Source organism: Bufo bufo, chromosome 1 (genome assembly GCF_905171765.1).
Source record: "Bufo bufo chromosome 1, aBufBuf1.1, whole genome shotgun sequence".
In the NCBI taxonomy this organism is placed as follows: domain Eukaryota; kingdom Metazoa; phylum Chordata; class Amphibia; order Anura; family Bufonidae; genus Bufo; species Bufo bufo.
In genome coordinates this window covers 608,897,382-608,914,304 of record NC_053389.1, presented here as the reverse complement: position 1 = coordinate 608,914,304, position 16,923 = coordinate 608,897,382, and the positions used below count along the sequence as shown (strand labels likewise).

The window sequence follows — 16,923 nt, the reverse complement described above, 5'->3', positions numbered from 1 at the left end:
TCCAGAAGGCCATCATTGACACCCTCAAGCAAGAGGGTAAGACACAGAAAGAAATTTCTGAACGAATAGGCTGTTCCCAGAGTGCTGTATCAAGGCACCTCAGTGGGAAGTCTGTGGGAAGGAAAAAGTGTGGCAGAAAACGCTGCACAACGAGAAGAGGTGACTGGACCCTGAGGAAGATTGTGGAGAAGGACCGATTCCAGACCTTGGGGGACCTGCGGAAGCAGTGGACTGAGTCTGGAGTAGAAACATCCAGAGCCACCGTGTACAGGCGTGTGCAGGAAATGGGCTACAGGTGCCGCATTCCCCAGGTCAAGCCACTTTTGAACCAGAAACAGCGGCAGAAGCGCCTGACCTGGGCTACAGAGAAGCAGCACTGGACTGTTGCTCAGTGGTCCAAAGTACTTTTTTCGGATGAAAGCAAATTTTGCATGTCATTCGGAAATCAAGGTGCCAGTGTCTGGAGGAAGACTGGGGAGAGGGAAATGCCAAAATGCCTGAAATCCAGTGTCAAGTACCCACAGTCAGTGATGGTCTGGGGTGCCATGTCAGCTGCTGGTGTTGGTCCACTGTGTTTTATCAAGGGCAGGGTCAATGCAGCTAGCTATCAGGAGATTTTGGAGCACTTCATGCTTCCATCTGCTGAAAAGCTTTATGGAGATGAAGATTTCATTTTTCAGCACGACCTGGCACCTGCTCACAGTGCCAAAACCACTGGTAAATGGTTTACTGACCATGGTATTACTGTGCTCAATTGGCCTGCCAACTCTCCTGACCTGAACCCCATAGAGAATCTGTGTGATATTGGGAGGAGAAAGTTGAGAGACGCAAGACCCAACACTCTGGATGAGCTTAAGGCCGCTATCGAAGCATCCTGGGCCTCCATAACACCTCAGCAGTGCCACAGGCTGATTGCCTCCATGCCACGCCGCATTGAAGCAGTCATTTCTGCAAAAGGATTCCCGACCAAGTATTGAGTGCATAACTGAACTTAATTATTTGAAGGTTGACTTTTTTTGTATTAAAAACACTTTTCTTTTATTGGTCGGATGAAATATGCTAATTTTTTGAGATAGGAATTTTGGGTTTTCATGAGCTGTATGCCAAAATCATCAATATTAAAACAAGAAAAGGCTTGAACTACTTCAGTTGTGTGTAATAAATCTAAAATATATGAAAGTCTAATGTTTATCAGTACATTACAGAAAATAATGAACTTTATCACAATATGCTAATTTTTTTAGAAGAACCTGTACCTAGGAGCCTGCAACTAAAGTTTGGGAATATCTAAATGCCATTTATTAAAGATTGTAACTGGTAAGATTATGGTGTGGGGTGGTGAAAGAAACCATAGCGCCTATGGTATGTAGCTATATTTCTGTCTAATCTTAAATGTATTAGGCCTCGTTCACATCTCTGTTAGGAGATCTGGCAGGCTGTTCGCCAGATCCTCATTGACTGCAATGAGGTCCGGCGGTGATCCGGCCACTTTCCAGCATAAATAATGGGTTTTGGCCAGACTAAAACCGTTTAGGTTAAGCCTATATTTTTGATGGTTTTTGTTTTAGTTTTCCATGTCACTATCTATATTTTTGAAGAAAAAAAATGTATTTATCCATCACAGTATCCATCACATTATTTGGAAGAATTACAATGGCCTGATATCCTCTGTATAGATAAGCTTTGATATCACCTATTGTAAATGGAGGATCCGGTGTTATCTACACCCTCTGGACCTCTGCACAGTTTGGCTTGTTTCTGACCACTGCTCTCTGATACTTGCCTTAACCCCCTGCCTAAAAACCGTTAAGAAAGCACACAGCCTGCTCTGACTTCTGCCTGCCTGAACACAATTGTCAATTGCTGCCTTGGTGACATGAATCAAAATTTAAGTGCCTTCTGTGTGTTGGCTGTTCTTAAGAGACTACTCTGGGACTACTCGACCTGTAGATTCACTGTGATATACTATACCTTCTCACGGGGGTTAAAGGCGCTGTCCCATCTGGGAATTTATGGAATATAATGCACACTTCACCAAAGGAGTTGTCCTATCTGGAGATTTATGGCCAATGGATCCATTCTTCAGTATGCTGGTGGCAGTTTAGTATTGGGATCAGGCTATAATATAGGGAAATATATGGCCTAGTTTTCCAATAGTTTCTGTTTGGATGTGTCCATCAGGAGCAAACAATAGTGTTCAGTGATGAGAGTAGAGTCTGCCTTGGTAATAATGATGACCTCATCAGAATTGGCAGGAAGACTGGAGAGCACCTACTGCCATCATACATAGTGCAGACACACAGGACCAACACCAAGTGTCATGGTATTGGGTGCCATTAGCTACTATGGTCATTCCCATCTGGCATTCATGGCGTGAACTTTGACTAACCTTTAGTATGTCCAAGACATCATGGAACTAGACCTCCTGCTTTTTTGATTCAGGTGACCTGATATTTCAACAAGATAACATGCCCACCACACTGCCCGCACTACACAACATATTCTACATAACAGGGTATTCAGCAGTTCCCCTAGCCAGCTCAGTTGCCAGATTTTTCCCACATCAAGAACATCTGGGACTGGATGGGTGCGATGTATCTCCCATGCTCAGCAGTCAACAACCAAAGTTGAAAGAGTTTAGACTGACATACCACAGGAGGATATTCAGCATCTCTATCAATGTTACCATGCCAGAGTGGCAGCCGCAAGGGGAAATAACACCCAGTATTAATGTGACCCTGCCTAAATGTATACCCTGTCGCAGAACCCAAAATAAAGGGTGCACCACCTTGGTTGTGTGATCATTGTCCAAGCACCACTGTCAGTTTATACTTTGCCAATCTCAGCTCCATCGCATTAGATTTTCCAAATGTTCTATGTTTGTTTTCCAGTAGTGTATGTATGTATAATAACCTTCTCACCTTCAGGAAGGCCTTGGCAGATTGACGACATAGATGATAATACTCCTTGAATGTAATATGTTCCCATTTACCATCCGTTTTACTTGAAAGTGCATTTAGAGAGCCATATTTACCCATGCATTCCAAAAACATTTCATGTACAGTCACAGGAGTCTGAGGACAGGAAGAGTCAATCCGCAAGCGAACTGACCCATCAGAAAATGTGGTCCATAATTTCTCTTCTGCAAAATGAAATGTTATATTGAAACAAAAAAAATTAACAAAACATAAGAGAACAATAGTATGGTAAATGCACTGTTAGAATGTTCCTAGTTAAAAATAAAATATACATTATTTACTGAAGAAACACTAAATATGCACATGTACATATAAAGTGGGAACAAAAATTTTACATAATGATCTTATACAACTTAAATTGCAATTTTTTTTTTTTTTTTTCAAAGTCAGAAACAAGAGAGAATGATATGAGTCGTAGGAGACCTCAGAGTGTCGTACACATTTTCAAGCCAATTGGAGAACCTTCGATTCGGGTTGAATCAATTCAGACCCAAATCAAGTCAGTAGACCGAATCGAACCTGAATCGGATTTTGAGCGACTGGCTCATCTCTACTTGTTTAGTTAATCGAAAAATTTAATTATTGGATATATATTAAAGTATAACAATAGGGTTGTTCAAGTACTCGGAAGGATTTATGTTCACAATTTTAATTTTGCAAAAGTATTGTGCCCTTCAGTGGAATATATTATCCAGCTTGTATAAGAATCCTGCAGGCCCTGCTGGTGCCATGTAAGACACACCCTTCAAATTGTTAGACTGGATGTACCACATTCTGAAAAGCCATACATTTGGACGTAAACTGCTGTTTGGGTACATAACACGAATCTGAAGAGAAAGAACAACTTTAGTTTTTTTGCAGCACAGATTTTGATGGGTTAATTTATGGGGGCCATGTTTCTTTTGAACAGCCTCTGGGGTACAGCCATTTTCAGCCAACCATATGTTTATTTTTCTCTCAACGGAGGTGCGTAAGGGCTTATTTTTTGGGGGATGAGTTACCACCACCTACGGTCGTGTGCAGGAGACCTTATACAGTTGTTTTTTTTTACGTTTTACCACTTCTACATAAAGCATTTTTAAAAAGTTATGTTTTTGCATTGCCATTGTGTGAAAGCCATATTATTTTAATTTTTCTGGCAATGGTCTTCTGTGAGGGCTTGGATAGCTTTTACGTTTCGCAAAATGCAGAATGCACACAGCCAGTATCTGTGTTTTAAGGATCCGCAATTTCCAGACCACAAAAAAGCCAACAGTCGTGTACATGAGCCCTAACTCTGTGTTGTGTCATTCCTCCTAGAAATTTATGAATAATTAGAAAACTGGGTGTCACCAGTTGATGGTGTGAGCCTACACAATGTGACATTGTCCAATCAGTACTGACAGTGGTAGACTGTGCAGACCTCCTGGCTTTGGCATGTGGAATGGCAACACACAGAACACAGATGTCAATGTATTCATACATTTCTCGAAGGAATAACAGGGGAATAGGCAACATAGATATAATAAAGATGTTCCAGCATTGCTATATTATAGAGACTGCAAGTGTTTGCTGAAATAGATGTCAGGAGAACTGACAGATCCATTTTAGTGTATGGCTGTTCATGATGTAATTGCTGCACATTATCACAGTAGAATTGCTTGTGAAAATCTGCAGCATTTACAATAGTGGCAAAGTGGATGAAATGTTTGAAATTAGAACTTGCTGCGAAGAAAACTTGCAATGTAAACTGACTTCCATCTGCAGCATGTCAATTTTTTGCAGCAGGTTTTACCAGCGACTTAGAGAGACCAGCCCTGTATGGACACTTACTGGAAGTACTTCATGGTATAGAGACTTATTGGCAATGCTCCATGGGAAATGAATATGCAAAGAGGTATCTGTTACGGCTTCGTCACGGTAGTGTTGTTGTTCGCCATGACACGTTAGCTGTGCATGCTGGTTGCCAGGGGCAACGTGTTGTTGTTGCAGCATGTTTTTACCTTCCTCCTTGTTCTTTTCCTGTCTGGTGCTGGAGGGGTTAAATTCCTGGCTGGGTGTAGCCACTAGGGGTTTATATTGTCTGTGGCTTTCAGGCTGGAGTGAGTTGTACTCCAGCCTTTGTTGGTGCTGGAGCCTTGCTCCTTCCTGGATGTTCCATCTTTCCAGTGTGAGGGCCACCTAGTGGGACATCGATGTCTCCCCGATGTCACCTTCCCTTCACTATCCGTTTTGTTGTATGGTGTTGTTTTTGTATGGGTGGGTGTTGTTATGTCTAGTTTGGTGTTCTATGTCTGGTCTGTCTATGGTGTATGCTCAGTCCTGCATGGATGCTAGACATCTCCCTGTGTATCTGTGCCTTTGGTAAGAGGTCCCCAGGGTTCCCCGGAGGGGGAACTACAAATCAGCGAGCAACTCTGCCTGATGCCCTCATGCATCTATTCCGCATGGGGGTCCAGGCAGTTACCGGTGTGCTGGTTCCTATGTTTGGTGTTTGTACTGTGTTCTGTTTGGTGTCTGGGCTCCAGTACATATGCACAGGTTCCAGTCGTGTGGCTGCGGCAGGTAAGTGTGTTGATTCCAGGGTCCAAGGTTCCTGGGTATGAGTTGTCCTACCTTCTGGGTCTGTTTATACGGTGTGAAGAGTCAGGGCCAGGATTAGGGTGGCTGTAGGAGGTGACCTGCTCCCTTTTCCCTGTGTCCAGGCCTTGTTGCTCTTCCCGCTTCCTATTGGTGTTCGGTGGGGAGTTTACCCCCACTCCCCACCGTGACAGTATCTCCCAAGAAAGAGAACCATCTTGCTAGCGCCACCTATTGTAAGTGGTTCTCTATAAGTCAAGATCTGACTTTTCAACAAGGGAATATAGTCTAAGCCGCTTCAAAGGCATTGCACTGAGCCATCCACTGGGCAAGCACCCGAAACAGATGTCTACGGATGGATATCTGACCTGGCTATATTACCTTGTCAAATCCCAAGGCTTGTTGGAAAGTCAGATTCTGACTCCTATGGGGCCACTTCGAATAGGTGGCGCTGACGAGATGGTTCTCTTTCTCGGGAGATACCTCTGTGCATATTAAATTGACATACTGAAAGCAGCAAAGCGGCCGCAAAAACAAGCCCATTTCAAGCAAATTTGTGACAGCAGATACCAGCTAGATCCACTTAGTACTGCAGACTCGCTACGTGTGGCCGTACCCTAAACCTTTCTATTCCCACTACTACTTTCTTTGATTGTTCACCTTTCAGATAAGTGCTGGGAACCTCCAGAAATGGTTCAGCAACTGGAGAATCCATGGACTTTGAGATCCAATCTGCAGATTACAACAGGAAACAGATACAATTACCACTTGCCCAACAGTTGAAGGACATATTCCTTTACAAGGCTTCAGGTTATCAAACACAAAAGCAAATATCATAAACATAAAAGCAAATATTTATAATTTAATAGTCCTATACATCACCAGCTCATTCCTGCCATTAAACACAAATTTCATTTTTATTTATGAAAAATTAGCAAATTTACCAGATTTTGTAAAAAAATTAGCAAATTTCCAAATTTCAATTTCTCTACTTTTATAATAGATAGTAATACCTCCAACTATAGTTATTACTTTACATTCCTAATATGTCTACTTCATGTTCGGATCATGTGAATGCCATTTAATTTTTTTGGGACGTTAGAAGGCTTAGTTTAGAAGCAAATCTTGAAATTTTTCAGAAAATTTCCAAAACCCACTTTTTAAAAGGAACAGTTCAGGTCTGAAGTCACTTTGTGAGGCTTACATAATAGAAACCACCCAAAAATGACTCCTTTTTTGAAACTACACCCCTCAAGGTATTCAAAACTGATTTTACAAACTTTGTTAACCATTTAGGTGTTCCACAAGAATTAATGGAAAATGGAGATGAAATTTCAGAATTTCACATTTTTTTCCCATTGTTTCCAGTAACAAAGCAAGGGTTAACAGCCAAACAAAACTCAATATTTATTGCCCTGATTCTGTAGTTTACAGAAACACCTCATTTGTGATCGTAAACTGCTGTACGGACACACGGCAGGGCGCAGAAGGAAAGGGACGCCATATGGTTTTTGGAAGGAAGATTTTGCTGGACTGGTTTTTTGACATCATGTCCCATTTGAAGCCCCTCTGATGCACCCCTAGAGTAGAAACTTCAAAAATGTGACCCCATTTTGGAAAATACGGGATAAAGTGTCAGTTTTTAGTACTATTTTAGGGTACATATGATTTTTGGTTGCTCTATATTACACTTTTTGTGAGGCAAGGTAACAAAAAATAGATGTTTTGGCACAGTTTTCTTTTGTTATTTACAATGTTCATCTGACAGGTTAGATCATGTGGTATTTTTATAGAGCAGGTTGTAACGGACGTGACAATACCAAATATGACTACTTTTTTTGTTTTGAAAAAAAAATGTTTTTAGTGTCTCCATATTCTGAAAGCCATAGTTTTCTTTTTTTTTTGGGGCGACTGTCTTATGTAGGGGCTAATTTTTTTCGGTATGAGATGACGGTTTGATTGGTACTATTTTAGGGTGCATATCATTTTTTGATCACTTGGTATTACACTTTTTGTGATGTAAGGCGACGGCTGATGCTTTTTTGACACAGTTTTTAATTATGGTGTACACCTGAGGGGTTAGTTCATGTAATATTTTTATACAGCAGGTTGTTATGGATGCGGAAATACCTAATATGTATACTTTTTTTATTTATTTAAGTTTTATACAATAAAGCATTTAAAAAAAAAAATAAAAAAAAAAATAATCATGTTTTAGTGTCTCCAGATTCTGAGAGCCATATATTTTTTTGGTGGGGCGATTATCTTAGGTATGGTATCATTTTTTTGTGGGATTAGATGACGGTTTGATTGGTAGTATATTGGGGTGCGTGTGACTTTTTGATCGCTTGCCATTACACTTTTTGTGATGTAAGGTGACCTAAAATGGCTTTTGACACAGTTTTTTTTTTTTTACGGTGTTAACCTGAGGGGTTAGGTCATGTGATATTTTTATACAGCCGGTCGTTACAGACGTGAAAATACCTAATATGTCTGCTTATTTTTTATTTATTTAAGTTTTACACAATAATATAATTTTTGAAACAAAACAAAAAAATCATGTTTTAGTGTCTCCATAGTCTGAGAGCCATAGTTTTTTTTTATTTTTTGGGCGATTGTCTTAGGTATGGTATTTTTTGCGGGATGAGGTAACGGTTAGATTGGTACTATTTTGGGGGGCATATGCCTTTTTGATGGCTTGGTGTTGCACTTTTAGTGATGTAAGGTGACAAAAAATGTTTTTTTTTAGCACAGCTTTTATTTTATTTTTTTGATGGTGTTCATTTAAGGGGTTAGGTCATGGGATATTTTTATAGAGCCGGTCGATATGGACGCAGCGATACCTAATATGTCTACTTTTCTTTTTTTCCCTATTTCTTACAAAAAATGTTTACTTCATTTGGGGAAAAGGACTTTTTTTTTTACTCAAATCCGATGGTATATTTTAACATAGAGGCGTTCCCATGGTGATGGGGACGCTTCAAGTTAAAATAGCTTATAGCACAGACCTGTCACTTACCAGTAGGAGGAGCGCCCGGCCGGTCACAGACATCGCAGGTAAGTATAATGGTATAATGCTTCTAAAATTGCTAAGTAACCATGGCAGCCAGGACTGCAGTAGCGTCCTGGTTGCCATGGTTACCGATCGGAGTCCCAGCGATTAAACTGGGACTCCGATCGGAACTCTCCGCTGCCACCAATGATTGGGGGGAGGGGATTTTAATTAGGAGGGGAGGCCACACTGGCCACCAATGAATTAAACACAGTGGAGGGAGGGGGGTCCGCACTGGCCACCAATGAATTAAATACAGGGGAGGGAGGGAGGGGGGCCGCACTGGCCACCAATGAATTAAATACAGGGGAAGGAGGGAGGGAGGGGGATCCGCACTGGCCACCAATGAATTTAAAACTGGGGAGGGAGGAGGGTCTGCCCCCTCCTGCCTGGCAGCACCTGATCTCTTACAGGGGGCTATGATACGCACAATTCAGGCCTAGTTGCTTTCCCAAATTCCAGACATTGTACGGTGGGGGGTTTCCCCCACTCCCCACTGTGACAGTATGTCAAACTGGGATGGCCCTCAGAAGCATCCAAGAGAGGAGCAAGCTCCTTCTTATACCAGGCAGACATAACAAATGATCACAGTATATGAAGAAACCTGAGACCACACCCAGCTCCACCTTGCTCACACCTTAACCCTGTGCACACCAGAAACAAAGGCAACAGCCTTAGAGGGAAAACGCCCATGCATGCAATACAACACGTTGCCACAGGCAACCAGCATGCGCGGCGGAAGGGTCGCGGCGGAAGTGTCACGGCAAACTACATCCAAGCCATGACACCAGGACTGCAGCGGTGAAATGGGAAGCATCGGCCGCAGATCACCACTAAACGGCGCCCCGAACCGCGGCGGTAAGCAGGGGAACAGCGGCGCACAGCAGCTGCTGTTACAACATCTGTTATTTCACCAGCCTTCCAGATGATTTCCTGGAATCCTGGCAGTAGGACAGCACCAGTCCTTGGAAGATTAAAGGGCATCTGTCAGCAGATTTGTACCTTTGAAACTGGCTGACCTGTTACATGTGCACTTGGCAGCTGAAGGTAACTGTGTTGGTCCCATGTTCATATGTGCCCGCATTGCTGAGAAAGATGATGCTTTGATACAGTATATGTAAATGAGTCTCTAGGAGCAAAGGGGACGTTGCCATTACACCTAGAGGCTCTGCTCTCTTTCTGAAACTCTCCACTTTGATTTAAAGAGCCAGGAAGTGAAAACATCATCACACCTGGTCCTGTCAATCTAATTGCAGGGGGAGCATTTACAGAGAAAGGCCCCTTACATTTGCAATCTGTACATGGCCTGGATTTTATGTACAGGAATCTACTGCTAATGTTAATGAATGGAGCTATTCACATATAATTTCCGTCAGTATTTGAAATCCGCAGCATGTCTGAATTTTTGTCCCTATTTGTCTTCAAATATGACCATTACAGTCTATGGGAGTGCATAAAAAATGCAGGGAGGAACGAATACGCATGCAAGTCCTGATGAAATCCTGAAGCAATACTGATGGTATATCATCAGGAATTCATGTGTATTCTAGAGCCAGAATACTGACGGATTTCAATATGCTCATGTGAAAGCGGCCAATGGGGAGTCTCTAGATCAGTGATGGTGAACCTTTTAGAGACCCAGCGCCCAAACTGCAACCCAAAACCCACTTACTTATTGCAAAGTGCCAACACGCCCATTTAATCTGAATACTACAGTCCAATATAGTATATCTTCCATGTACTTTATCATTTAGCTATAATAGCCTGCGCTGATGAATGGCAGGAGAAGTCTAAGGCATATTGGTACACCGTAGACATCTTCCAGGGTGCGGGTTCCCACAGAGAGGGCTTTGAGTGCCACCTATGGCACTCTTGCCATAGGTTCGCCACCACTGCTCTAGGTGTAATGGTAACCTCCACGTTGCTCCTGGAGGCTCATTTGCATATATTAAAACATTTTTCTCAGCAATGCGGGCACATATCAACATGGGACCAACACAGATGTCTTCAGCTGCCAGGAGCACATGTAACAGGTCAGCCAGTGTCATAGGTACAAATCTGCTTTGACCCTTAGGGTACAGTACAGCCCCACATGGCAAGTCCACTGCTGATTTTCTGGGCAGAAATCTACAGCATCTGTGGCTGAAATCAGCAGCAAAATCATCACCAAATCATGCAGATTTTGCTGCGGATTTCAGTGCTGGAATGCTGCAAATTTGCTGCAGATATCAATAATAAAGGAACACTTGTAGAGAATGCTGTGGAGTTCGTTGTATGGTAGACAGGTCCATCAGTCTTCATAAATGTGCATCGAGAACTTAATAGAAGGACAGTAGCCCCACGTAGACCGCAGGCCTGCTGCCAGTTTCATTCCAGCACCATACAGGACTATCTACTCTAAACTGGAATCACATCTCAGCTATCTACAACTATACACAGATACTCAAAAGAATATGTTTTAATAGTACTGATGGGTATTAGGACCCTCACAGTGGTCACAATGAAACGTGCACAGGGTGCTACGGCTCTTTCACAGTGCTGCCCTCCAAAGAACTGCAGCCGAGCCACATATTTACTTAGAAGGAAAAAATGGGTGCACTGGGCATGTGCAGCTCATAAAAAGTACTACAGGGTGTGATGCTGCATCCTAGCAATATGCCATTGCTTCGTCAGATAGGAATACCCCTGTAAAATACATGTGGCTATTGCTTTACTAGTGGTTTGTTTGTGGGGTTTTTTAAGAAGCAGAACATTAAAGTGATCCCACATGCAAGAAACATACTTTGAGTTGTACCTTGTGTTTACGACCTTTGTCATTAAAGGGGTTGTCTCACTTCAGTAAGTGGCATTTATCATGTAGAGAAAGTTAATACAAGGCCCTTACTACCGTATTGTGATTGTCCATATTGCTTCCTTTGCTGGCTGGATTCATTTGTCCATCACATTATGCACTGATCATTTCCATGGTTACAACTACCCTGCAATCCATCAGTGGTGGTCGTGCTTGCACGCTATAGGAAAAAGCGCCAGCCTCTCTGGTGGCTGTGACAGTGGGAGCTCACACAGGCCCGTGCTTTTTCCTATAGTGTGCAAGCACGACCACCACTGATGGATTGCAGGGTGGTCGTAACCATAGATATGAGCAGTGTATAATGTGATAGAAAAATGAATCCAACCAGAAAGGCAAGCAATATGGACAATCACAATACATTAGTAAGCGGCTTGTATTAACTTCCTCTACATAATAAATGCCATTTGCTGAAGTGAGACAACCCCTTTAAGGTCACTAGGCGAAAAAAATCACAAGGATATAAAAGATGCTACATGTGGCAATACAAACAGTGCAGCATCACAGCTCGAATTGTAATTCAGAAATCCTAATCACAATGTAACACCCGCCCTAGTGCAATACTCTATCCAGCATTTGTCCTTTGTGCTATATAAATGCCCTGTGTGTACCCGACATAAGTAGAGAGTACAGTATGTAGCGGTATAGCATTCACTATGTTCATTAGTTGGTACATGTTCTCAGTAAGATTCAGCGGAGGGAAGTGTCCCAACTATAGTTATCTTCCAGAAGAAATGGCTCTTCAGCTGATCCTCATCTACTTCCTCGCATACCTTCACTGAGTGCCTGGCAACATAAAGATCAGCCGCAATGAGTCACGTAACCCCATTTCCAATCCCCTTTTGTAGGACTGCCATGGTCACTGAGAAAGCCCACGAAAACATCTGGATGTGATGTCTTCTTCCAGGAGCAGTAAATGTCAAGAAAATCCTGGTCTGACACAGAAATGTGTGTGCACTACTACAGTATCTGGTCACTGTCATATGATCAGTATTTTTATTTGTAAGTCCAAACCAGGAGTGGGTCCAAAACACAGATAAGGTGACTACCCACTATACATTTTCTCTGTAGGCTCCACTCCTGATTTTGGTTTACAAACACTGATGAAAAATACTGACTAAATACTGAATATGTGAAAGTGGTCTAAGGCATGTGCTACATTACAACTGATGTGCATTATTTACTTACTATATGGTATGTGCATTAGAGTATATGGGTGATTGTTTTCTGTTATCTCACAGACCAGAGGACTCAAGTCACAGCAGGATGATCCCTTAAGGCCTCTTTCACACGAGCGTGTCCGAATAAGGTCCGGATGCGTTGCGGCAAACCCGAGCGAGTAGGTACACAATTGCAGTCAGTTCTGACTGCGATCACGTTTCGTTGTTCAGTTTTTATCGTGCGGGTGCAATGCGTTTTGCACGCGCGTGATAAAAAACTGAATGTGGTACCCAGACCCGAACTTCTTCACAGAAGTTCAGGTTTGGGTTCAAGGTTGTGTAGATGTTATTATTGTGTAGATGTTATTATTGTGTAGATGTTATTAAGGTTGTGTAGATGTTATTATTTTCCCTTATAACATGGTTATAAGGGAAAATAATAGCATTCTGAATACAGAATGCAAAGTAAAATAGAATGCAAAGTAAAATAGGGCTGGAGGGGTTAAAAAAATAAAATAAAAATTTAACTAACCTTAATCCACTTGTTCGCGCAGCCGGCATCTCTTCTGTCTTCTTCTGTGAGGAATAGGACCTTTGATGACGTCACTGCGTCCATCTCATGGTCCATCACATTTACCATGGTGATGGATCATGTGATGGACCATGTGATGAGCGTAGTGACGTCATCAAAGGTCCTATTCCTCACAGAAGAAGACAGAAGAGATGCTGGCTGCGCGAACAAGTGGATTAAGGTTAGTTAAATTTTAATTTTATTTTTTTAACCCCTCCAGCCCTATTGTACTATGCATTCTGTATTCAGAATGCTATTATTTTCCCTTATAACCATGTTATAAGGGAAAATAATAATGATCGGGTCCCCATCCCGATCGTCACCTAGCAACCGTGCGTGAAAATCGCATCGCATCCGCACTTGCTTGCGGATGCTTGCGATTTTCACGCAGCCCCATTCATTTCTATGGGGCCTGCGTTGCGTGAAACACGCACAAAATAGAGCTTGCTGCGATTTTCACGCAACGCACAAGTGATGCGTGAAAATCACCGCTCATGTGAACAGCCCCATAGAAATTAATGGGTCCGGATTCAGTGCGGGTGCAATGCGTTCAACTCACGCATTGCACCCGCGCGGAAAACTCGCCCGTGTGAAAGGGGCCTTAGTGCTCAGACACAGATTGAGGCCACCCTACGTGCACCCCCGGAAAAATATAATATCCTTAAGTGGCACCCATACAGTGATGCCGCCTTAAAGGGGTTGTCTCACTTCAGTAAGTTGCATTTATCATGTAGATAAAGTTACTACAAGGCACTTACTAATGTATTGTTATTATCCATATTGCTTCCTTTGCTGGCTTGATTCATTTTTCTATCACATTATACAATGCTCGTTTCCATGGTTACAGACCACCCTGCAATCTATCAGTGGTGGTCGTGCTTGCAGAATATAAGTAAAAGCACTAGCCTATGTGCGCTCCCATGGTCCCGGTCACCAGAGAGAAAGACTCTTTTTCCTATGGTGTGTAAGCACGACCACCACTGATGGATTACAGGGTGGTCGTAACCATGGAAACGAGCCGTGTACAATGTGATAGAAAAATGAATTCAGCCAGCGAAGGAAGCAATATGGACAATCACAATACATTAGTAAGTGGCTTGTATTAACTTCCGCTACATGACAAATGCCACTCACTGAAGTGAGACAACCCCTTCCAGTGTCCCTCAACAAAAGTGCCCCCAATGAAGTGATGGTCATATTCCTTACAGTCTAAATACTCACTTACCCCAGGTTCCCCCACCATCAATTCCCTGCTTCACCATTCATCATCAGTGGTTCAGCACAATTAAGCGTGATGCAGTGACATCAGTGACGGCAGTGTACTCTCCTCTGTGCTGTGTGTGGCTCAGTGTGGCAGGCGCAGTGATGTCACTGCATCACTCCTGCTTGCGTTGAACCACTGACGGAGGGGAATGGTGAAGCAGGTAGCGGTCAGTCCCCTGCTTCACCATTGCATTCAACTGTAGCTGCATCCTGAGGACACAGATAGAACTGGCAGGGGTGCAGACAGCTGGCAACCATGGTCCGGATTCAGACCACAGTCCACCAGACCATTCCTTTATATATCTCCAACAATCCCGGGTATATCCTTAATGAGCAGGTGCTACATTCCCATCACATTATACACATTCTATATGACAATTGCTACACTCCTATCCTGTGATATTAAGCAAATACTATATGGAAGGTGATCAATTACCATCATATAGCAGGTGTTACATCGCCCTCCCATTACATTATTAATATATGCCTTATTGCATGTGTTACATTATATCCCATTATAGACATACTATATAGCAGGTGATACATTGCTACCCATTACATTATACACCTACTATATGGCAAATGCTACCTTATTATCCCCTTACATTATACACATACTATACACAGCAGGTGCTATATCCCCTTACATTACCCATATACTGTGTAACAGGTGCTATATTACTATACCGTTACATGGCATACTGCATCTGTACTTCACCATCTTTTCCCCATGTGATAGAACTTACACTTCAAATGACCCGTCTCCTCTGTTTTTATGAAATTTGAATCGGATATTAAAAAAATATTTAAAAAAACCTATATTCCTCCTTCAATATAGTGCATTCATCTTTCCCTATGACACTTTGTCACCGCGTCATACACATTAGTATAAGATTAGTCAAAAGAAATGACTTTCGAAGATCTTTACCTGGTTTTACTGAACGAGTATGACCAGTTTGAAGAACGGATTGTTTGAACAGATGACTGCTTGTTCAACCATGAACCAACTTCTTTCTGATGTGTATGGCCACCTTAACACTTTTTTTTGCTATTATATCCTTTACCTTTTTGTTAAACTCCTCAAAGAATCGCTTACATTATTTTCCTGCAGCAAATTCTTCCAAATGATATCAATTTTCTTTTGTAGCAACTGATATTAGAAAAGGTTCAGGATCAAGGATCATTCAACTTTGGTGACTGATGAAATGTTCAGGTCATTTACCATACAACTGTGTGTTTTGGCAATAAATCTCACTGCGCCGAGAGGCCCAGAGAAAGGAGACAAGTTAAGCCTCATTCGCACATCAGTGTTTCACGGACGTGTGCTGTACGTGTTCTCCACGAACACCACGCGTGGTGTCCCCATTCATTTTAAAGTGTGTATTCACACATCAGTGTTTTAGCACGGTCCGTGGGTCAGTTTTTTTTTTTTTAAGCACGGATGCATGCTCTATTTTGTCCGTTCACGGATCCATCACGCCCAATATAGTCTATGGGTGTGTGAAAAAACCACGGATGCCATCTGTGTTGCATCCGTGTTTCACGGATCATTAAGAAAAGATTCTTATTTTTCAGCTGTTCAGTGTCAGTGAAACACAGACAGCAAAAAACGGACACACGGACCCAACGCGGATCCTTCACGAACAGCTTCACGGATGCATCACCTGCTCACGGATTTGAGCACAGACACGGATGTGTGAATGAGGCTTAATTGTGAATTATCAAGAGTTCTAGTAGCGTGCTAACATACTATGCACCACAGCAGCGCTGCACCATAGACGAGCCATACAAAATTACCAGTACTGACTCTGGATGACTTATAAGATGTAATCCATGTTCCTGTTATAAACCGTACAACATCTTACTGGTTGCCAATACTGAGAATAATGCTAAGAGTTCAGATGTTAGGCATATATAAATGATATGCATGAGTTTCCACATTTAAGATATCTACACAAGCATGGCACAATTACTGAGAAATAATGCTTCCCCATCAAGTTCTATACATGACATCTACAATGTCTCCTTCTCATATAGCATTGGAGATTGTGACACAAAGTGCAATATTTACCTGTGAGACAAAAAAATACTTTCAAATTTGCAAGGCGATCCTCAGCAGGAAAAATGTCCGCACATTGATTCTCCTTTTTTATTCCATAAGATACTGGACTAGACTAAGTGTGTTCCTCCCATGGGAAGTTGGTTAAACTCTTCAAGCATACGGTTTGATGCCTTCAAAGTTCTTGTTTTGGACTTGGGAGGAATTTCAATGAGAATTAAGCTCTTTTACATGCAAATCCGACCTTTCTCGGCACATTGGCCAATCAGTGATATTTTCCAAGTTGTGGAAATCACTGCCTCTCTATAAGTCATTGTGTGGAAGGATAAAGGAGACAGTGGAATTAGGATGAGATTTAGAGCAGTGAACAAGCAGATCTTTGTGAGAAGTTGAGGCTTTTCCCAAAGACCTTCCCTGGACAGCAGCCAATAGT

General features: G+C 42.2%; 1 protein-coding gene across 6 annotated transcripts in view; it reads right to left on the bottom strand.

The window, feature by feature from the left end:
• ACSBG1 (acyl-CoA synthetase bubblegum family member 1) overlaps window positions 1–16,569 on the bottom strand; it is a 99,479-nt gene extending 82,910 nt beyond the window's left edge. The window contains exons 1-3 of one of the 6 annotated variants that reach the window (XM_040413638.1): window positions 16,503–16,569; window positions 6,198–6,269; window positions 2,922–3,142 (exon numbers count right to left, since the gene is read on the bottom strand). In XM_040413638.1, coding sequence (XP_040269572.1) covers window positions 2,922–3,142; window positions 6,198–6,252 — 276 coding nt within the window. In that variant the 5' untranslated portion in view covers window positions 6,253–6,269; window positions 16,503–16,569. The other 5 variants (XM_040413635.1, XM_040413637.1, XM_040413634.1 and 2 more) reach the window with 5 other exon arrangements.
• Between the last annotated feature and the right edge of the window lie 354 nt (window positions 16,570–16,923).